General features: G+C 53.4%; 1 protein-coding gene and 1 long non-coding RNA gene across 11 annotated transcripts in view; one reads left to right on the top strand and one right to left on the bottom strand.

The window, feature by feature from the left end:
* Window positions 1-1,462: 1,462 nt before the first annotated feature.
* LOC125960529 (uncharacterized) lies at window positions 1,463-3,921 on the bottom strand. Its single transcript, XR_007470278.1, has 2 exons — window positions 3,212-3,921; window positions 1,463-2,203 (listed from the first exon to the last, which is right to left on the bottom strand). It is a non-coding gene; the product is annotated as an uncharacterized LOC125960529 (long non-coding RNA).
* A 9,037-nt stretch (window positions 3,922-12,958) lies between these two features.
* SLC26A9 (solute carrier family 26 member 9) overlaps window positions 12,959-22,166 on the top strand; it is a 28,622-nt gene continuing 19,414 nt past the window's right edge. For 5 of the 10 annotated variants that reach the window (XM_049694745.1, XM_049694736.1, XM_033410568.2 and 2 more), the window contains exons 1-2: window positions 16,245-16,579; window positions 19,969-20,392. In XM_049694745.1, the coding sequence (XP_049550702.1) occupies window positions 20,268-20,392 (125 nt within the window). In that variant the 5' untranslated portion in view covers window positions 16,245-16,579; window positions 19,969-20,267. Of the gene's footprint in view, window positions 13,059-16,244; window positions 16,580-17,930; window positions 19,719-19,968; window positions 20,393-22,166 lie in introns of those variants that run through there. The other 5 variants (XM_049694726.1, XM_004282436.3, XM_033410565.2 and 2 more) reach the window with 5 other exon arrangements.

The raw sequence follows: 22,166 nt of genomic DNA, 5'->3' as shown, positions 1-22,166 counted from the left end.
ATATTTTCTCTGCAGAGATCTCAGACCAAATTGGTATTATTGGTTCCCCTGCTTAAAGAGCTCAGAAGGGGGAGGATGCCTGGGGACAGATCAGGGGGGTACGGGTTGGTGTGCCTTACCCATGCCCCCCTCCCAGTGGGGACTGTGAAGAGTCTCCCAAGAAAAGAATGAGAGAGGTCAGCTGTTCAGAGGAGGAGCTTGGTTCAGAACCAGTCCCCAGTATGATCACTTCCCTTTTGGTTAGAACTGGGTGGAACTGCTCCCTCTCCCCTGAGGGGAGGTCTGCCTTCAGAGCCTCAGTAGATGAGGATCAGCTCCAGGAGACAGGGACATGTCTTATTCAATGACACCGCTGATGACAGAGATGACAAGTTGCAGTATCAGGGTGGAAGCAGCACAGGAGACAGAGGGATGTTTCAGAGAATATTTGATTTTAAAAGTGATGATGTGAAAAATCATCCATTACCGATCAAAATCACATCACTTGTGCCAGGAGACAAAACACATATTTGGGAGGCTATTGAGGGAAGAAGGACGGATTAGGGTTAAGGCGGGGTTTCCCTTACCTAGCTGTGTATTTGAATAGTTTACAAAATACTCATGACCATGTCCCCCCAGACACAGGGACTCTGAATATCTGGGAACAAGGCCTAAGAATCTGTACATTTATTTTCTGAACCCTCCGGGTGGTTCTAAAGTACAGCCAAGTTGGACAAACCTAACTGTGGTTAAAGTGAGAGCGGAGGCTGGGGGAAAGAACCACTGGGTTAGGGCAGAAGGGGGAAGGGAGCCCAGGTCTGAGAGGGAAGGACTGGAGGGAGGAGGGAGTTCTGTGTCCCTTTCTGGTGACCTCCTGATGCTGAGATGAACCCGGACTTGTTTCAGAAAGAAATTTCCCACAGCTCATTCAGCACCCCCCACCAGAAGCAGAGGCTATGATGCGGAGGGGGTGGGGATGGGAGTGGGGTTTGCAGAGAGGGGACCAGCCCACTTAGCACACTCTCCCACAACCAACGTCCTGATAAAAGGGCCAATTTGAATTTCCCTTCAGGGCCAGGAGAATGGACTTAGAGTGGTTTTCTGGGTCCCTCGGATCCCACTTCCCATTTCCCGCCAGTGCCTGAAACGCCTTTGCCCAAGTCTCAACCACAGGGCCTCCTGGGGGTAGGGGTCGGGGAGTCAGAGAACCGAAGCCAAGGGGAAAACCTGGCAGATCCCAGAGCCTTGTGTTTACTCAGCGATTCTGCAGGGTGTTAGGCGGGGATGGGGGCCGGGGTGGGGGGGCGCATATTACAAACAAACCTCAACACAGCGGGTAGTGGGATGCCTCATTCACATGAGCTTTTGAGGAAACACACAATGCTTCCCTGACACTTCTCCTGAACCTGTTCGGGTCCCCCCTCCCCCCTTTCCTAACTTTTGTTATTTTGAGTCTTCTGGCAGCTGCCTTTAGGTCTCTCAGTATGTTTAAACCTTTATTTAGTATGACTATTTTTTACATGTCAGCTCTGGATAGTGACACACCTCCCCTCAGGGAAGGACGGGAACCGACACCCGACAGATCAATCCGCCCCCGCGCCCCGCCGCGCATCTTTCTCCCATCACAGCATTGTCTGTATCCCGTCAGAGTTTCCGTGCTGTACCCGTGATTAATTCTAAGAATGACTAAAAATCTATGGCATGTATTTAAAGACGCTGCGCCCACTGAGCACATCGGCCCCTGCGGGGACGCGGTCAGGACTCCCTGTCCTTAGGGAGCCTCGGTGGAAGTCGGAGAGGCACAGGGCCGGGAGCCTGTCGGCCCCATTCGGAGATAAAAGTCGGAACAAGTCAATACCGGTAGAGGCAGCACCTCGGTGGAAGGCGGTCCAGTTACAGTGTAACCGGACTATCAGTTATCTAGTGTAAATGACTGGTTATCAGATCCTCCTGGTGTGGGTTAGGGAGGAGGGGGAGGACGAGAAGAAGGCAGAGTCCTCAGTGCCTGGGGTGGGAAGATGTAAGGGGTGGATGTGCCCGAAAGGGCAGCTCCTTCGCAGCCGCAGGAGGAGGCTGCGGTTGAGAAAGCTTGCACTCCCTCCACGGCACGCTCAGGTCTCCGGAGGGGGTGGGGGTGGGGGGCAGCCCTATTCACCTTTAGCCGTTCAAGGACACACAGAATGGGCGCTGAGATGTTGATCATGCCTTTGTAAACACGGTGTCCCTGCAGGTAATGAAGATTAGATTTGGGGACTTGTTTTCTGGTGGTTAGGAAAAAAGTCTGACTTTATATAAAACAGACTGTTTCACAAAGAATGCAGGACCCATTATGCTAAGGGAAAGAAGCCTTCCCAAGAGTACCTATTGTATGATTTCATTTATGTGAATAAAGTTACAGAAAGGCCAGACTAATCTATGGTAGAAAGAAATCAGAAGAGTTGTTTGGTTTTGGTTTGGGGGGAGGGTGGTACTTATTAGGAAGGGGCCTGAGGGGACTTTCTGGAGTCATCACCGTGTTCTGCAGCTTGATACGGATTTGAGTTGCACAGGTATATGCGTTTGTCAGAACTCATCTCTGGCCCACAAGATTTGTGCGTTTCGTTGTGTGTAAAACTTATCACGAAAGAAAAAGATAACTACAACAAATATTGACCTCTTGTTCATGATATGATGCTGACTGACGTATTGGCCTAGATGGATCCTGATGTCTGCGCCTCACTTTATTTTTTTATTTTGTTTTATATGTAACTATAGCTGATTTACAATATTGTGTTTCAGGTGTGCAGCTTCAGATTCTTTTCCATCGTAGGTTATTACAAGACACTGAACATCGTTCCCTGTGCTATACAGTGTGTATCTATTAATCCCATACTCCTAATTTATCCCTCCCCCTCCCCTTCCCCCGTTGCTAACCATAAGTTTGTTTTCTATGTCTGTGAGTCTGTTTCTGTTTTGTAAATAAGTTGATTTGTCATTTGTTTCATTTTGAACAAATTAGAAAGAAAATTAGAGGAAACTAGAAGGAAAATTAGAAAGGGTGGTGCTAATTATTCATATGGTAATAATTTTACAGTATAAGGAAAACAAGCAAAATATGGCATTTGTGTATACCTATCTTGCTTGTGAATGTTGTAGTCTAATATAATTGGCAAATTAATATTATGAAGTAGTTAGAGGACTGACTTCTAAGACAGACTGCTTGGATTTGAACTGGAACTCCATCATGTGTTACCTTTGCGTGCCACACACGGGGGGTACTCTTCATTGCAGTTTGTGAGCTTCTCATTGCCGTGGCTTCTCTTGTTGCGGAGCACAGGCTTTAGGCGCGTGGGCTTCAGTAGTTGTGGCACATGGGCTCAGTGGTTGTGGCTCGCAGGCTCTAGAGTGCAGGCTCAGTATTTGTGGCTCATGGGCTTAGTGGCTCCGTGGCATGTGGGATCTTCCTGGACCAGGGCTCAAACCCGTGTCCCCTGCATTGGCAGGCGGGTTCTTAACCACTGCACCACCAGGGAAGTCCTGAGCACCATTTCTTCTTAATCTCAGTTAGTAACACAACTCCATTTCTCACCTACTTGCTAGTCCCAGGGAGACTACAAGACTAGAAGCTACCAACCCACAGGGTTCTTTCTCGACCCTAAAGACTCCCAACCCTCCCCCTATCTTCTCATTCTAAGCAGGAGACAGAGGTGAGGCAAGCAGGAGGGCTGAGCCCTCGTCCAAGGAGGCTCTCCTTAACTGGGGATATCAATTATAAAGATTCTGCTGTTGGAGACATAGAGAACCGACATATGGTTGCCAAGGGGGAGATGGGGTGGGGAAGGAAGGATTGGGAGTTTAGGATTAGCAAATGCAAACTATTATAGATAGGATTGGTAAACAACAAGGTCCTACTGTACAGCACAGGGAACTGTATTCAACATCCTATGATAAACCATAATGGAAATAAAACTGAATCACTTTGCTGTATAGCAGAAATTAACGCAGCATTGTAAATCAACTATAATTCAATAATTTTTTTTTTTCAAAAAAGAGAGAAAGGGAAAGGGAAAAAAAGATTCTGCTGTTGGTGAAACACAGGGCTGGGAGTCCCAGCTGCCCCAGACTGGGATCCAGAGACTGGGTGTGTCTGATGAGCTGGTGAATCAGAGGCCCTCCAGTCCTCTATTTACAGGAGAGGAAGAGTTCCTTTGGTCAAGTCTCTGGGGCAGAGAAGGAGAACCCAGGAAATGGGCCTCTACATCCTCTCTTCTGAGCCAAGCCCTGGGGATCAATCCAGCCCTTACACAAACAGGGTGCGGGACTCCAAGCAGAGGCTGAAGGGGCTGTGTTCTCATCACACTCGGGGCCTATGTGTACGTTAAAGCCTAAACTGCCATGCAGTGGAGAGAGAACCCCAGCACAGTGGATGGCAGAATACAGGAGTTCTTCTCTCCTACAGCAGTCTCAAGGTGAGCAGGCTACTGGAGCCCTCAGCTTCATGAGGTCATTGATGAGCTCAGATCCCTTCCGTCTGTTCCTTCCCCACTTGCCAGGCCTTTATCATCATGCATGGTAGGTGCTAGGTCACCAGTATGGCTGGTGGAGGAAAGAGCGTGGAGAAGACACGCCCAGCACCTGAAGGCCCAGACCTGGAAGGCACTCACCTCATTCTAGGCTGCATGCGCGAGGGCTCAGTCACGGGGTGAGGGAGGCTGGGAAATGGAGTCCAGCTTGCTGCTGGGTGCCTCACAGTAATGCTGGCTCTGGTGGTAGAGGGCTAACAGTCTGCACCACGGCATCACCAGGGTTGGGCCAACACAACGTGACACAGACTGGAGAGAAGCCACCACCCATGCTCCTGCGGGACACATGGAGTGGCTGCCAGACACAGCGTGCACTGAGACATTGGAGCCTCGAAGGCGGGAGCTCCGGGAAGCCGCAGAGCAGAACTCCCCGGAGGAGCCATCTCTCCATGGTGAGGGGGCAACAGACAGCAGGGATGAGTTTGGAGCAGAAAAAGCCACCCAGAGACCCCCGGAGACTCCCAAGCCTACCCACAGGAAACTGCAACCCAGGAGGGGATTCAGGCCCTGAGTCATAGGGAGGGGGTTCAAGCAGGCAAAATGTGGGTAAGTCACAGTATTATGGGCTCACCAGCTGGTGGGGTGTGGCTGCAAATGAAGCACCTCTTTGGAACCCTTGGACCTTCACAGAGCAAGGCTGAAACCACAATAAATGATGGTTCTTCTATAAGTGCCCTGCGGCAGGACCCAGGATGGGCTCTCAGTCAATAGGTAAGCGCTCATTTTAATAGGCTTAGTAGATTTTGGTCTGTGAAGGACACAAGAGAAGCAAAACACCCAAATCCTACGCTCCAGGAAGGTAGGCTCGTGTGAGCCATCAGAGCCAAATCCCTAAGAGCACCTGGTCAAGTGGTCAAGTGTCTCGTTGCGGTTATCACCTGAGAGAACTACAGGAGTGTGAGTGCAATCAGAGCAGACAGGGCCGGCTTCACGGAGGAGATGTGGTCTGAGCCGAAAGACCTGGAGAACTGAGAAGGGAAGGGAGAACATTTCAAGCTGCATGGGGACAGCGTATAAGAGAAAGGACAAGGTCGGGGGGGGGGCCTCTGGAAATTGCCAGACCCTGTGCTAAGTGCACTTCGTGCATTACCTTGCTTAATCTTCCCGATATCACTCTGAGGTAGATGCTGTTATTCCTCACATTCTGAAGATGAGGAAACTGAGCTCAGAGAGGTTCCGTAACTTGCCCATAATCACACCGCTTATTCCTAGGGAGCCAGAGCCAATCCCAGGACACTCTGGTGGCAGAGTCTGCTCTCAGCCTCCTTGCCAGGGCCAGCAGTGGCGTCAGAACATCCAGGCGGACTTGCTGCTGCTCTTGGCAAACAGCCCCAAGGGTCACATCGAAGGCCGAGGCCCCACTGCTCTGAGCTCCCTTCTCAGTGGAGCAGTCCAGGTCCTGCCCGCAAGCCTGGCACCCTCCCTGCCCCTGAAGACGTCTTCAGTGGGAATCACAGCCAACGAATGTACCAGCAGGACAAAACAAGCTAAATGCTCAAGAGGCTCCCGGAGAACAATGAGGCTCTGTGAGCAGCCCAGGCCGGAGCGCAGCCCTGGAGGGCTGACAGGAACTAGCCCCGGCCAACTGAGTTGTCCTGAGGATTCCACAGAACCCGTTCATGCTGTGGCCTGTTCCCTGCACTCCAGGGCGACAATGTGTACTTCTTGAGCCTTGGACCCCAGAGCCACTCAGCCACCCTCCGTCATACCCACCTCTGCCTGTTAAGCTGGGAGACCCAGAGAAGTGCTCCCAGCTGAGGTCCCAGCGGGCTGGCCCCTGGTCCCCTCCTGCACCGTCACACTGGGGCCACATTCTCAGGGAACTCCATGAACGTCTCACACCCCCCTGACTCCCAGAGGGAGAATGGGGTTCAGGCTGGTCAGGACTGACCAGGCTGAGAAGCCCCGAATGTGTCCCAGGCTGAAGCCCTGACTTGGTCCCAATCCCCCACCCAGAATGGACAAGCCCTTTCTTCAGGGCTGAAAACCTACCCCTGACCGTGCTCCTACCTCTGCCTGAGCCTGTTGTGAGTGGTTCTGGGGAAGGAGAGGGAGGAATCAGGGTGCTGGGTGCCCTGACCTTGGAGGGTTGAAAAAAACACAGCAAAAGAGGCTTACTTTGGGGATAATTTTCTGGACTTGTCCCCCAAACACAGCCCCTAGGGAAAAACTCAGGGTAGACACCTTCCCCTCAACCATCCCTTCTCTCCAACATGAACTGAGGGGAGTCCCAGCTGCAAGACTCTGTTCTTGCAAGGGCTGCCCACACCGAGTGCAATTCAGCCCTGGAGAGTCTGGTTTATTCCTTAGGCAGGAGGGCTCCAGGACCCAGAGGGTGAGGGGACTCACCCCAGCCCAGCCTCCCTCAGCTACAGCAGGGCAGCAGGGCGAAGCAAAGCACCACAGGCAGAGGGTCATTGGGGAACGTGTGGGATGAGGAGGGAGCAAAAGCAAGGGTGTCCCACTCCCTTTCAGGAAAGCATCCCTGTTCTTGTTCAGCACCCACATCACGGACACAAACACCCGCATCACAGACACAAACACCCACATCACGGACACACACCCCCACATTCCCACTCACACACTCTCCACTTGGCACCTCCCAGAGGCAGGAGGGGCATAGGGGTGGGAGCTCCAAGGCCCAGGTACAGATAATGTCCTGATGGTTTTGCTCTGTTACAGCAACCTGGGAGAAGAGCCTTCTCGAACCTATTCTGCCACTTGGCTGCATCCCTGGGAGACTGGGAGGGCAAGGCCTGCGAGTAGGAGCTCAACACTCCTGGCTCTTGAGACAAGGGAGCAAGGGTCATTCATGGTGCAAAGGTGATAAAGGTTGTCACCTGGCTGGGGTGTGGCCAAAGGGCTGAGAGCAGTGGGTAGTGGAGAGATGATAGAGATGGGCAAACGGCCGGGCGGTCATGCCTGAAGGAAAGGAACTTGCCTTACAAAAGCACTTCCCTTTCTGCCATGTGTCCCCTTTTACAGATGAACAAACTGAGCCTCACAGAGGTTAATACTTTGCCCGCGATCACATGACCAGCAAACCCAGAGTCAGGATCTCAGCCTAAAGTCTTGGTTCTTCCCACTGTGTCCTGATGCTTCTCAAGTACATGTGACACAGTCACTGACTTAAAAGAGCTGTTAGGGAGACAACACCTAGAAGACATAGAACACCTCACCTTTGGCTGGTTGGGGTTCAGGGAGCACAGCTGTCAGCACTTAGAGAAGAGAGGCCTGTGTGGTCAGGGGTGATGGGAAGGATGATTTGGGAGGACTGGACTGGCTGGTGAGTGACAGATACCTTCCAGTTTTACTCTCCTGGAGAATGTGGGATAGGAAAGGGGAGACGAGGAGGCATCATTTTTATCGATAACTTTCCAAGGTCAACAGAACTCCATCTTCTGACCAAATTCTCTTGCTGCCCAAGCTAGACCCTGGAGCTAGGGCAAAGCCCTGGAACCAAGATTGTCAATTCCATGTTTCTCCAGCTATCTCAGTTCTCCTAGAATTGGGGGTTTAGTTCCTCTATACCCCACCCTTGGAGGCAGCCCCTACACCAGGTTAATAAGTGCTTGGCTTACGGGCCCGAAGTCAGAATTGCAGTCAACATGAATCGCCTGGAACTCACCCCCTCCTCACCTCCAGCCTCGTTTGCAGCATTCCCGGGGCAGCGTGAAGTGCCTTGAACACCTTCACCCAGTCCACCAATTTCTGGTTCTGAGCAGAATCGTCTCCGTGCGGAGGCTGCAGGACCAGTGCACCTGGGAGCCGCATCCCCTGGGCTCCCAGGCCCGACACTGTAGACCTGTTTCCCCCAAACCTCTCCCTTAACAAAGTGGCTGGTGCCCGACGAGCAGGGCAGTCCCTCTGCAGCCAGCACTCTGGATATCCAGCGTCTCCGGAGAGTGACCAAGCAATACTGAGAAGGAAGGGGGGAGGGGTCACCAAGTAATCTACCCGCTTTGTGGAGAGAGAGCTTGGTTCGGGCTTCAGGGCCAGGCTGGAGAGCTAGGCTGGGATCCTGGGTCGAGTCCTGCCTTGGCTCTGACATTGCCTCTCTGGGTGACCTTGGGCAGGTCCCTCCCGTCTCTGGGGCCTCAGGTCTCTCATCTGTAAAATGAGGGAGGTGACTCAGAACCCTAAGACCCATTCTTCTTCTCCCAGTTCTATGGTTCAGCGACACTCCCGTTCCTCCGGCCTCAGATGCTGGGGGGTCTTGGCCAGCTCTGGTCTGACTTTCTCCAGACAGTTCCTGTCCTTACCCTCCACCCTTCAGAGCCCACCCTTAGGTTCCTTCCAAAATGCTGTCCCTCAGCCCTGTGACCATGTGTATTCTGGGAAGCCTCCCTCTGCCTACTCTTTTCAGAGTCTTGGCCTCCCGAGGACTGGCTTTCATAGGTCTTGGTCACCAGTACCTAGCACAGTGCCAGGCACATGGCAGGAGCTCAGGTTCTCTGAGTTAAAAGACCAAACACAGGTTGGCGTCACTGCCACTCACCTCACCTCCCCTGTCTCCTGACCGGTCTAAGATGCTCATCGCTGGGGCACTGAGCCCCTGGCTTCCCTGGGAAGAGAGGTGAGAACTGGCTTCTGCTTGGGTATCTCTGCAGACCTGCCAGATCCCGTGCACTCAGGAAACTGGCAGCCACAGGGCCAGGTCAGATCCTGCCACTGCAGGCCAAGGTGCTGAAGATCTTTCTGTCTCCAGCCTTGAGGTGTTTGCTTAAGCCACTGGGCTGCTCTGCCCCAAACATGATCCTGCCCACACCCTTGGCCCAGGCCCCATGCAGGGCACAGGAGCAAGAAGCCAGCAGGTGCAGATAAGGCCAGATGTGGCAGGATTCATCTCCTTCTTGGGGTCTAGCCTCAGTTTGCTAATCTGAAAACTAGCTGTTCCTTAACTGGACCAGCTCGAAGGTGACATGTGTCAGGAGGGAACTTTATCAATACTTTGGCTTTATCTGCGTAACTCAGTAAATCCCCAAAATCTGTTTGGTATGAGTGTATGTGTGTTTGTACACGCGCGCGCTCTGAGATGTGTTGAAGAATAGGGCTGGAGCTCTGGTCAGACGGGAACTCAGGGATGGGCTTTAAAGAGAGAACCTGGAATGGAGTTGGGAGTCAGACTCTTGGGGACAAGATGGGACTCTCCCTATAAAAATAGTGCTTCCAGGACAGTCCCTATCCCACTTCTTCCTGGGAGTGGCCACGTGGAGTTTAGAACTCAGGTCTCAGGCTCTGGACGTGATAGGCCCTGCTATGTCCCCTCCTGGGGAAAGCCTTTCCCAACCTCACCCCATCTCCTCAGCCTCTCCTCTGCATGGCCATGGCACTCTGTGTTCCCATGTGACAATGGTCTCTTCACCTCCCTGTCTTCCCCCCAGAGTGGGATCTTCTCAGGGCAGGGGATGGGCCTTACTGATCTCAGTATCCCCAGGGCAGCATCCTGGCACTGGATAGTGGTTTTTAAGTGAATGAATGAATGGATGAACAAATACAGTTTTCAACTCTAGGGGTGAGGCTGGAGTAGGTTGTTACCAAAGGAGAATCTATACACTCCAGAGAAAGGTATAGGGTTGATGCTTAAATGCCTTCACCATGAAAAACAGGCAATGATTTAACAAAAACCAAGACTGTGAGCTGCTAGGATGTTGATGTGCTCTTTGCCCTTTGCTCTTGGTTTCTGAGTCTGCCTCTTCTTCTCTGTGTTGTCATTTCTGCCATCTGTCTGTCTATCTCTCCATAGCTTTGTTTTCCCTCCACCAGCCCTAACTGTGTCCCATAGTTTAATTCTATCCAAGATACCCTTTTGAGTCATCAGCCTCTCTCCCTCCTGTCCTCTGCTTCTCCAGCCTCTGGTCTGGCTTCCTCCTTCCTGGGCTTCCCTCCCATGACTGTCCCCAGACTCTGAGGCCCCTGCCCATCTCCCTTGGTGACTTCAGAGAACCCTCGTGGCTCATCTATGCTTTCTGTCTCTATTATACAAGATCTACCTGCCCAGAACTTTGCTGAGACAGTTGGAGAAGGATTAGGGAGGACAGTGAACAAGTTCCCAGCCCCAGAACATATTCTGGACGCCTCTGCCATCTTCATCCAAGTTACCTTGGGAGATATACCTCATGGGGAGGCTGAAAGTGTCTAAAAGGTGGAGTTTTATAAGGTGACTGCCATCCTTCGCTTTGTAGGTTCAAAGATTAAAGTGATAATGTGGACTAAGCATAGGATTTGAAGCCATAATATCCAAATTAGATTCCTGCCTCTTCCCTCCAGGTCTTTGTGACCTTGGGTGAGTTATTTCACTTTAGTCAACCTGTTTCCTCCTCTGAAAAATGAGAGTAACATGCCTACCTCACATGGTTGCTATGAGAATTAACCCAGATAACCTGTGTGAAAACCCAGTGTCATTATCAAAAGTCAATCAGACTCAGGGGAGACTGATTCACATGAACAAAACTCACATTAGACCAATCAGTAGACCAGAATGTTCATGGGTCATTTAAAAGAGAGAAAGGTACCTGCAGGCATCCCCAGATGCTCCAGTAATTGGGCAGTGCATTCTCTGCACTGAAGGAAACAAAGTACAACCAAAAGGTTTCCCTGGCAGGCATGGTATCCAAGCAAGGGATCTTAGTTGTTTGATCTTGGTGGCCACTGTCACCTGGCTATAGGGGGAATCTGATAACTTGTCCACTCATAGTTTAGAACAGGTCACGCTACCCATGCCACTGGAGAGTGCTGGAGATGAATGGGCAAATTCTGGCCCTCTGGTTCTACTTTGTTTGAAGATTCCATCACACAGTCATTCACCCATTCCACGAATCTATATTGAGCTTCTACTAAGTGCCAGGCACTCGGCTATGTGGTAAGCATACGGAAGTGAACGAAACAGGCGCTTCCCTGCCCTCCTCATGGAGTTCACAGTCTTTGGAGAAAGACTGACAATTGAATGCATAACTTCCATCCATTGTGATCAGTGTACTATTACCATTGTAGCAGAGGGAGCCATGGGCACATGGCAGCTAAGCCAGTGCAGGGACCTGGGGAAGGGCTGCTGGAGGAAGTGTCCACCTGCCCTCAGCAGGTGGCAGGACACGCTTGGGTGGCTTGCCTTCCAGCTTTCTTCAGTCATGTTCAGGCCCCTAGGTACACCCTGACAACTCTGAGTGACCTTGGGTGTTTCCTTAGTCCCCACAAGCAATGCATCTACAGACTCTCCCTTGGGCTGGGCTTGCAGACAATTCATTCTTTTATTCATTCAACAAATATTTATTGAGTCCCTATAATGTGCCGAAGCTAGCTCATTTCTCAGCGGGACTTTCTCCTTAACTTCCAGGGTGCCTTACTGAAGCCCCCTGTACTGATTCCAGCCCACCTCAGAGCCTCTGTTGTCTTCTGGAGAGGTGGGAGGACAGTTCAGGCTAAGGCAGTGCAGCCCCAGATGCATGAAAGAAGGGGATCCTGGCACCAGTTGGGGAAATATGTCAAGAAACTCCCCCAACCCAGCTGTCTGCCCTTCCTGAGGTTCTCCCACAGTGCTCAGTGAGCACGGGGTGGGTGGGCAGCTCTAACCCAGAAGGCAGGCAGCAGCCTGAGCAGAACCACAACCGAGGTGGACATTCATTCATGGAAGTGACAGAGGCCTATGAATTAGAGATTTGCTAGCCTTCAGGTCACCTTACATATAATTGTTGTAAGTACAGTTTCTTGAGCGCCTTTACCATATCCCAAACCCCCATGCACCCCTTGCACCCTACCTGGGAAGTTAGGAGGGCAAGGAATACTTTCCCCATTGCACTGCTGGATAGATCAAGGCACAGAGCTTACAAGTGACCTAAGGCTGAGGACAGAGCTGGGAACCAGGTCTCCACCACTGCCCCAAACCTCTCAAGGACCCTCAAGGCCTTCCAAAACATGGCTTGTGGCCTTCCTCAGGGGTGTTCAGAGGTCTACTGTCCCCCTTCAACACCCCCCTCTCTCCAACGTTCAAAGCAAGCAGCCCCAGGACCCTACCTCCCTGGGGGCCTCAATGGGTCCCATTGTCCAAGAAGCTATTTGGCTTGACCCCAGCCCCGTAAGCAACAGGACGCAAGCTTGGAGAGGGGTCTGCCTTGTCCCCTGCTCAGCCTCGGCTGGCCGCCTTGGGGGAGCCTGTGAGGCCGGGGGCCCCGCTGAATGTGACCTATTGTCTTCAGGGTGGATTTAGGAAGTGCCAAGCTCCCATCAAACAGCCCTGCTCCTCAGGTAAAACAAAAAAAGGGCTGTTCATTTGGGACCTTTCTTCCCTTATCTCCTTTTCCTATCTCCTCAGGCTTAGCTATGGTGTAGTGTTCAAAACCACTTCCCCTCTGAGCCAATCGGAAGCCGGGGCTCACCCTGTGGCCCTGAGGTAAAGTTATTTATAAACGCCTCCCTGGATTATTTGAGCAGAGCCCTTTCGCACACCTCTGGAACACCTTTCGGCTGCCCGCTCCCCAGACACACCTGCAGCCCTGCCCAGCCGGCTCTGCTCACCCACTGGTAAGCCCCACCCAGCCCACCCCCTGGGCTGGGGGTCATCCCTGGAAGAGGGCGGGCACCGGGGGCAGTGAGAGGAGGGATGACAGGAACCAGCCGATCATGGCGGTGGCTGTTTGCCAACCTGGGCACAAGTGGGAAGGAGGCTCTGGGCCCCCTGGGTCTGAGAGCAGCCCCCAGCCCTTCACCTCGGAGAAGCCCATTGGGTCCTCACTCCCATGTCAGGACCTTAGCTGCAGGGCAGGGGGCCGAAGGGAGCTTGTGGGATGGAAGGTCCGGTGGAGGAGGTCTGCCGGACCCCCAAATGGGGTGAGGAGAAACAGCCAGCTCCTTTGCAAGGGCTTCTTTCCTTTGCAGAGGAAACAACAAAAATATTGGAACTTCCTCGGGGCGCCAGCCTTTGAAGCTGCTGGCTGCACCTCTCCCTTTCTTTTCAAGTCTTGGAAGCCAAAAGCTCTTAATGTTTGGCTCACCGGCCTGCTCTGTGTGGCTGTCTACCCCCTCCTTCTGCCCCCCAGACGTCCTCTTGCACTCGTTCGCTTCTCCACCAGCTCGAGGCCCCTGCATGGGCTGCGTGTGTCCCCAGTGTCTCCATGAGTCCTGAGAGGTTGGAGGAGGTGGAGGGAGGGGAAAGTGAGAATTAGGAGAGGGTGAGCAAGGGACTGGCTCCGTCAGGCAGGCAGGAGCAGGACCCAGGGACCCGACTCCCAGGTGCATGCTTCAACTCAGGAGGGGTGGGACCAGCTCCACTGGCTCCCAGCCTCCTAACTCCTCATCCTGCAGCTCTGAGGGGCCCCAAATCACCCTCAGGCAGTGCCCCCACTCCTCAAAATCAGCCCACGGGCTCCCCAGGCTAGGCCAAGCAAATCTTCTATCATTCTAGCACAACCCACCACCACCACCACCACCCCCTGCCGCCATGACACTTGACTCCACTGGGTCTGAGCACCGGGAGGAAGACCAGCTTTAAGGCCGTGCCCCTCAGGGTGGCACAGCACCCCAAGTCAGGCAGACCAAGAGGGGAGCTATCCCCCCGATGGCTTCACTCACATGGACACCCCTCTCCCAGAGCCCCACGGCCCTCCCCAGCCCTCCCTTGGCCCTGGCGTTCAGAACCCGGCAGGACCCTCCTTGGGCAGCACGCTGGGAGACCAGCGCACATGGCTCCTTCACCACCAGGATGGGCTTCCCGGGCACCTCCCAGAGCCTGGTTGACTGTCCGGAATGCTCAACTGTATAAAGCCTGGGGGTAGAGGTAGACTCTTTTTTTTATCTCTTGATGTCCAGAGTCTTCCCAGGGATGGGCACATACCAGGCACTTAGTGAGCGTGTGCTGAACTGAATCAAACCACCCAAATCTGATTCCAATGAGCTCCCTGAGGGAACGAGGGTCCAGCTCAGCACTGAGCAAGCTCTTCATTCCTTGAACCAGAGCAGCGGGCCCATTACTGGGGTCCTTGTACACTGGCCTACTTCCAAGTGAGACTCACCCTAGTCTCCTTACAGACCTCTAGGCATCTAACCTTAAATGTCCATTTCGGGGACCCATGACCTTGGTCAGGTCTCACTGCTGGAAAATGCCTTTCTGCTGGAGCTTATTTCCTCAGCCCAGCAGCCATCCCCAGCAGGGAAAGCAGAGAGGAAGGGGTGAGCAGGCTTAGAGATAAAGAGTGGGGATTTGGGCAGGTAGCAGTGACTCTCTCCCCTACAGGGGATACCAGTCCCTAGAACAGCCAGAGAGCAGGAAGGCAGAGCAGGGACATCTTGTGCTCCCCTTCTCATTACTGAATTAGGCTGGGGTGAAGAGGGGGTGGGAACTTTTCCCAAGAAACATGGGGACAGTAGAAATAAAAGGAGTAGTGATAAAATGCCTTGGAAACTCACAGGCCTCTATACCCTCACTCCTTCCTGCCAGGGATGTGGTCACCAGCTGAGACCCCAGCTCTCCTCTCCTATCTCCAGCTCTCATCCCACCCACGCTGTCACTCAGAGGTGGCCCTTTCCCTCTGGTTCCCACCCTGGATGAGGCGGGGAGGAACCAGCAGCTAGAGCAAAGGGGAAACCTGAAAGTGACCTTTCCTCTGCCCAGAACACAGCGATCGCCCAGGTAGGGACCAGTGATAAGAAGCCCAAGCTGCATTGGCCGAGCTGGGGTTGCTCCCGTGCCTGGCACATGTGCACATCAAAGAACACCCCCAATCACACACACACACACACACACACACACACACACACACACACACACACTCACTCACCTGGCAAGGCTGAGGAGGAAGCCAACCTGGGCCACAATGACAGGATCACCTCCAGACCTACTGAAACCCCACAGACGGGTTCCTCGTCTCCCTGCTCCCCAGATGTCCTGCCTCTTCTACAAAGATTTTTTTTCCCAGTCCCGGGAAATTTTGAAGGAACAAGGGCATGGGGAAGGCAGGGCGGGCGGCATGTAGAAGCAGATGGGAAAAGGAAGGCCAAGAAAGTCAGAGTGACTTGCCTGAGGTTGCAGAGGAACAAGGAAGAGACCCCTCCAGAATAATTGGAGTAATAATAACAGTCTGAATTTGTTGCTCACGTACTGTGGCCAGGCACCATTCCAAGACTTTCTATGCATTAACTTGGGCACTGTGCCCAAGCCCATCTCTGCCCACTGTATTCTCATGGGCAATGTGACAGACCTAGTCAGAAATATGACTTGGAGGAGATTCCAGTGGGCTTTCTATTGAATGAGTTCACTGTGGGGGAATTAAGATTTTGATGAAGCCCAAGAGGGGGGCCTGCTCTGCTCTGTGCCCTCCCCACAGAGTCCATTTCCCCTTTGTTCCCACCCCCAGCTCCTTAGCTCTGCAAGACTTCCAGATCCCCCTTGCCCCAGATGTGACCCCATTCCCCTGCCAAGCCCGGGGAATTGTCCATACACCCACCTCTCCTCTTCCCTTCTCACCTTCTACTTCCCCTGAGCCTCACGGGCCCCCCTCTAGGTCTCTCCAGCAGCTCAGGACCCGCCCTCCTTACCTCCACAGTGGGGGAGGGGCGGGGGCACCCTTTGTTCCTCAATATTGTCACATGGCCCTGCTGTTTCTCCCTGATCCGGTGGGGGATGGGAAGCAGTGGAGGGGCTGACACCGTTTGACGGGAGGCCAGAGCCGGTGATACACACCTATGGCAGTAGAGCCCTCGACTTTTCAGCCATGCTGACATCATTTGGCAAAGGCCGTGTGTTTGTTTAACTAGGGATCAAGTCTTCACGTTCCCTATACCTCTCTCCCTTTATTGCCCCCTCTCTCACCTTCCCACCCCTAACCTAGCACTGTAGGAGCCCTCTCTGGGGGTCCCCGGGAGCCCCTGAACTCTCTGAGAACGCGGGGATCATCTGGGAGAGGCGGTGCCCCCACCTCGTTGCCAGCTCACCCTTTTCCGCCTCTCCCTCCCATCCCCCTCTCCTCCTAGACCTGAAGGACTGGCTGGGGATGAAGTAACCTCCCCGCCTAAGCCCCACCCTGCCTCAACCCCTATTCTTGGAATGAGTAAGTATGATGAGGGTACCTCCTCACCAGGAGCCGGGGCAGTTGCGTGGTTGCAGATTTGCCACTCTGTCTGTCCCTATCCTGGGAAAGCCAAGGCCAGGAGAGGAGTCAAAACCCCCAGCAGAGCCCTCGCGAAGGTCCTGTATCACTGGCTGGGATGGAAGGTCACCAGGGTTGTCTGATGCCACTCAGGGATGCCAGAGGGCAGGATCAGGGTTGTCTCTGGAAGGTCTGGGCCCCTTCCAACAGGAGCACTTGAGTTGGAGTCAAAGGCCTGGTTCAGTTCCCATCCCGCCTCTGAGACTCAGTTTCCTCATCTACAAAATGAGAGAGCTGGACTTGCCTAGACCTCAGGTTCCCTCTGGGCCAAGCTTTCTGAGGCTGACGGGCTGCTGGGCTCTCATTTTTGTACATAGTGCACACTCAGGATTAGGAAAGCTCCCAGAGCCTTCTCCCCTTCAACACCCTATTTCTGGAATAAGATGAGGAGCGTATGGGAAAAGGGGCAGATTTTGCATTCCAGTAAAGCAAGGGATCTTCTCTCCTCTGTCAGCCTGTGTAAGAGGGAACTCCCGTAGCATCTCACCCCATTTGTATAAAGCCTGCCCACAGGGGCAGAAACAGTCCTGCGTCATCCAAATTCATCTGTGCTCTCAGAAGAATTTCCAACACCGTCACCCGCTTTCCTGCCTCCCTTCCCTGGAAGCCAACGGTGGTGCACAGGCTGGACAGGTCCCAATAAAGGAGATTCAAGGAGAAAGAGATCCCAGGCCAGGGTGGTCAGGAAAGTCTTCATAGAAGAGGAACAGGTAGGCAGGGAGAAGGAAGAGAGGGAGGAGAGGGGAGGAGGAGGAACCTAGCAGGTCTTAAGGAGGGGCAGGGCTAAAAAGGCAGAATGAGTCAGGACATCTCAGGTAAGGAGGAAAGAGTGGACAGAGGCCCTGAGGGGAAACCGAGGAAGCTTGCTCAGGGGATGCTGAGTGGACAGCTTGGATGGAGTGGGCAGACCCAACCTACAAACCTACTGAGCCCACCAAAACAAGGCCAGGTGCTGTAAGGACGAACATGCCAAAATAAGGAGTCTGGGCTTGATCCTCCTGGAAATGAGGAAGCTGAGGTTTTCTGAGCAGGGGGTGTGGGCTGGGGAATCGGTCAGAAGGCTAATGCAGTAGTCCAGGTGTGAGATAAGACCTGAGAGAGACACCGGAAGGAAATAGCAATGGGATTTGATGAACTACTCAATGTGGAGGCTGGTGGGGAGGGAGGGAGAAGTGTGCAGGGTGGGGAAAGGTGCCACTGAGGAAATGGGGGAATGGGGGGGTGGGGAGCCGGGTTAGGAGGTTTAGTACGATCAGACACTGCCAACCCCTCTGCCCACAAACACACCACTGGAACTGGGAGCCTTTGAAAGTAGCCTGGGAAGGGGCTTCGGGTATCACCGCCTGCTGCTTAGCAAGGAAACAAGATCTCCCATCGCCTCCTCTTCCCTCTTCTGCTTCAGCCCCCTTGACAATTCTGGCTATTGCTTTGCAAGTGGTCTGTTCGGTGGCCAGGCATTGACTCCCCAAACGATGAGTCTTCCTCTGAAGCCGGGCTGGAGCTCTGGATTCCTCCAGAGGGTCACGATCCCCACTCATTGCTCCCAAAGGGCCCGCCAGGCAAAGCACCTAGAAAGTCGGACCCTTCCTGATCCGATGAGAGGGTGGGGAGGGGAAGGAGGTGCGAGGCCATCCTGCTTTACCGGGGCAAAGGGCTGGAAGCCTCTGAATAGTCTCTCCCAAGGGGAAGGAAGCGCTCTCCTATCTTAATCATAGTAATCATCGCCGTTCCAATTTACTGGGTGCCCTTAGGAGACCAGCCACTTCACAGACATGATCTCATTGAATCCTCATGGCAAACACCTGGGACTGTTATTATCCCCATTTACAGATGAAGAAACTGAATCTTTGAACCCAGGTCACTCTGGCTCCAAAGCTTGTGCTGTTTACCTTATGCCACTCAGTCTCTCACTTCTCCCATTGAAGTGTCTCACATGCCATTGCTCTTATTCTCTTCTGCCCATGTCTTCTCTGAAACAGCATTTATTGATTCACTCAGCAAGCATTTGTTGGGTGCATATTAAGTGCCCAGGCAAGGGCCTGGGCACAGACACTGTGGGCAGCCTCATTCCCCCACTTCCCTGCCCGTTGGGTAGCATCCGTGGGGTTTTGCCAGACACTCAGCCCAAGCTTACAGGTCCTGGTGGGCCTCAGGGTCCTGCGACCCCCCGAGTGGAATGCACCAGCCTGACCTTCATCCACCTGGGCACAGTCTCATCCACAACAGCAACTCGCGTTTGCATCACTCTTGACATTTTACACAAGGCTTTCCTGTCCATTTATTCATTTGATCCTCAAAAAACCTTGTGAGGTGGCTATGGTACCCCAGTTTTACTGATGAGGAATCTGAGGTTCAGAAAGGCAATGCTGCCCCTTCCACCTCACCAGTAAAGCCAGCACTAGAACCCAGATTTCTGGGCCCTTAGTTAATGCATTTTCCACCTCTTCCCCGGTATTCTCTTCTACAAAAGGCATCAACCAGCCTGCTCCCCTCTGATAACCTCTCATTCACCCAGGTTCTCCCCTAGGAAGCCAGTGGGGGAGCATCCTGAGACCCCCGTGTGGTTTCTCACTCTTAACTCCATCTTGAATCTTTTGCCAAACTGGCCACGGCCATCCCACACTCCCCACCTCGCAGACGTAATCTCCCTCTAAGCCTGTCCCTTCTCTTTCTTCACCCTCCTTCTTCCTCTGAGGTCCTCCAGGTGGGCTTCTCCCAGCTCTGGGGGGCAGGGGACAGGAGAGCGGACCAGCAGTTTGAGGATGGAGGAGGGAAAGATCCCTGCAGGGAGCTCCTCTGGGCCTCAGGGGCCCTGGCACTTAGTCCTGCCCTGCTCAGCTCCTGGAACGCCAGCAAGGTTGCACAAAAAGCTGGGAAGAGAGGCACCAGTACACAAGGGTGGAGGAAAGCTTAGACACAGGAAGCCGCGGGAGAGCCAGCCGCTGCAGACCACCTTGATTTCCCCAAACACACCATTGTCCCCCTGGGGAAATCTGTTGGTGAAGTCCTAGGTGGTTCCTTTAAGAAGGGTCCTCTTGAGGTCACCTCAGCCATCCCCCCCCCCCACCCCCAGGCAGGCTGTTTTCTCTCTTTCTTCCAAGCTGACCGGCTGAATGGTATGAGACATTCTGCCAGGGAAACTGAGGTCTAGGGAGGCAGAGGGGCTTGTGGGGACACCAGGGGACGATGTGGGGAGGGTGGTAAGGGGGAGGGGGCAGAGGATCCACCTGCTGAATCCCAGCTGTGACTCCTGCCCTTGCACTCCCACCTCCTTTTTGCCTGGTGTTCAGCGAGGGTGATGGTGATGTAACAGGTGTGGAGTGCCAGCCACGTGCTGGGCGCCAAGCAAAACAGCCAGGGTGAGTGTATGCATCATCCGTGCCTGGGAGGCAAGGCCACCAAAAGAAGTGAGTCTGGTGGAAAGACTTGAAAGAGGGAAGGGAGGCACCTTGCTGGCTGGGGGCGGGGAAGACAGAATAAAAGTCTGCTGAGCTAGGATTAGAGAGAGAAGGCCCAGGCAGGCGCTGGGAAGGGATGCCCCTCGTTCTTCCCTACTCTGCTTCTCCCAAAGCTTGTAAATGCCCCAGACATGAGCCAGCCCAGGCCCCGCTACGTGGTAGACAGAGCTACCTACTCCCTCACCCTCTTCGATGATGAGTTTGAGAAGAAGGATCGGACGTACCCACTGGGAGAAAAACTTCGCAATGCCTTCAGGTAATGTGGCCCAGAGCCCAGACTCCTCTCTCTTCTACTCCCCACCAAAATCTTCCTATACCAGGCCATGAGTCCGGTACCAGTGTCCCTAAGACAGGACGCGGGGAAGCCTCGGGGAGGTGAGATTCTGAACCCTGAATGTGAGATCCTATGCCTCAGCTCTACTGAGACCCCCAAGGAGGATGGGGAGTGGAAGCAAGGACCATCCACAGGCTCAGAAGGGTTGTAACCATCCCCAACCCCCTGCGTGAGGTCTCGCCATATTCTCAGTCCACTCAAGTCTCTCCTGGGATCTTAAGGGAGCTGGAGAAGGGCATGCTACCATAGGCGGGTGGGGAGCTGCAGAGCCTTTGCTGCTCCTGTCCCTTCTCCTGTCCTTTCCTTATCAAGAAAAATCTGAAGCCTCCCCCACCCCCGTGCACTTTGTCCTCTTTCCCTCCTGGGTGCTCCTTCCTTCTCCTGGTCCAGACAATGCCCAAAGACAGCCCCTAAATTCCTGGGCTCTCCTAAAGGGTACCTGCCAGGATGTGATCTCACCAGCCCCTGGGCTCTTTCCTCTCTCAGATCCCTGGCACTGTGCTGGCGGGTAGTGAGACCATGCCTATGAGGAGGGGGCTCCACAAGGGGATCTATACCCACACTCCAGGAGCCTGAGGCTACGAGCTTTATCTTCCCCCTTCCCAGACGTCTGGCAGACCTCCCTCAGGCTTCACCGGGGTCTGGTTTGCTCTTCCTCACTTCCCTGGGGAAACAGCTGATTCAGTTACCTGAATTGAGGTCACTGGCAATGGCTGAAGTAGAGATGCAGGTGGAACTGGTTCAGACTGGGGGAATCACCCAGCTGAGTCTTCACTAAAAGCCTCAGCCCAACCCTACCTCTCCTGGGAGGCTCCACCTCTGCCCGGTTACAGTCAAGACCTTGGGTGCCACAGCTGTGTCCCTCAGGCAGGCGGGCTCTGCAAGTCTTTGTGCCCAAAGAGTTTAAGTTTGGGTTGTTGCTGTACGGGAGGGATGAGGGTACCTGCTGTTGTCCTAAAAGATTAGGATGATGGATAACATAAGGCGATGCAGGGAGCTAACAATTCCCATGAGGCTGGCAGGAGAGCCTTGAACAGTGCCTGGCACTCAGAAGGTGCTCCAGTAAATATTTGTTTAATGAATGAATGAATGAACGTCTAGAAAACCAACCTCTCTCCGTCCACTTCCCGCCTGGCTTCTGGAACCTCTGTATGGGTGTTTGGCATCTGTTCCCAGTTCTGCTCTCAGGCTTCAGATTGCTTTGCTCAATATATGGCAGGCTTGCAAGTAAGGCTGGGCATGTACAAGCCCTCGAGTGGGTTGTTTTTCTTCCCCAGCCAGCTCTCCATTCACGGGTCCGGTTTTCCCTGCCACAAACAAACATGAGAGAGTTCCTGCAGGCCTGATTCTCTCTTAGGACAAGCCTTTAGAGATACTTTAAGCTATCTACTACCAGTCCAACTCCCCATCCAGCATCCCAGGGATGGGAGAGGCACTACCCACCACAGAGGAGACTGGGGAGTCAGATGGTGATGGTGATGCGGTTCTGTGAAGCGCTGGTTGGGACAGAAAATCTACCCAGACTTTACAGGGTACAAAGCATTGCCTGTGTTGATTTCAGTTTTGGGTGACATCCAGGGGACCCAGTGTCAGGGAAACTATTGTTGAGCAACAGCAAAGAGCAGGAATTTGTGCTGGGCAGGAAAGGAGGCCTAATCAGAGAAGGCCAGTGAGTCACCCGATGGGCCCTGAGTAT

The sequence above is a fragment of the Orcinus orca genome, chromosome 1 (genome assembly GCF_937001465.1).
Source record: "Orcinus orca chromosome 1, mOrcOrc1.1, whole genome shotgun sequence".
Lineage (NCBI taxonomy): Eukaryota > Metazoa > Chordata > Mammalia > Artiodactyla > Delphinidae > Orcinus > Orcinus orca.
The sequence above is the reverse complement of the archived record's forward strand: the minus strand, read 5'-3'. Positions and strand labels throughout refer to the sequence as shown.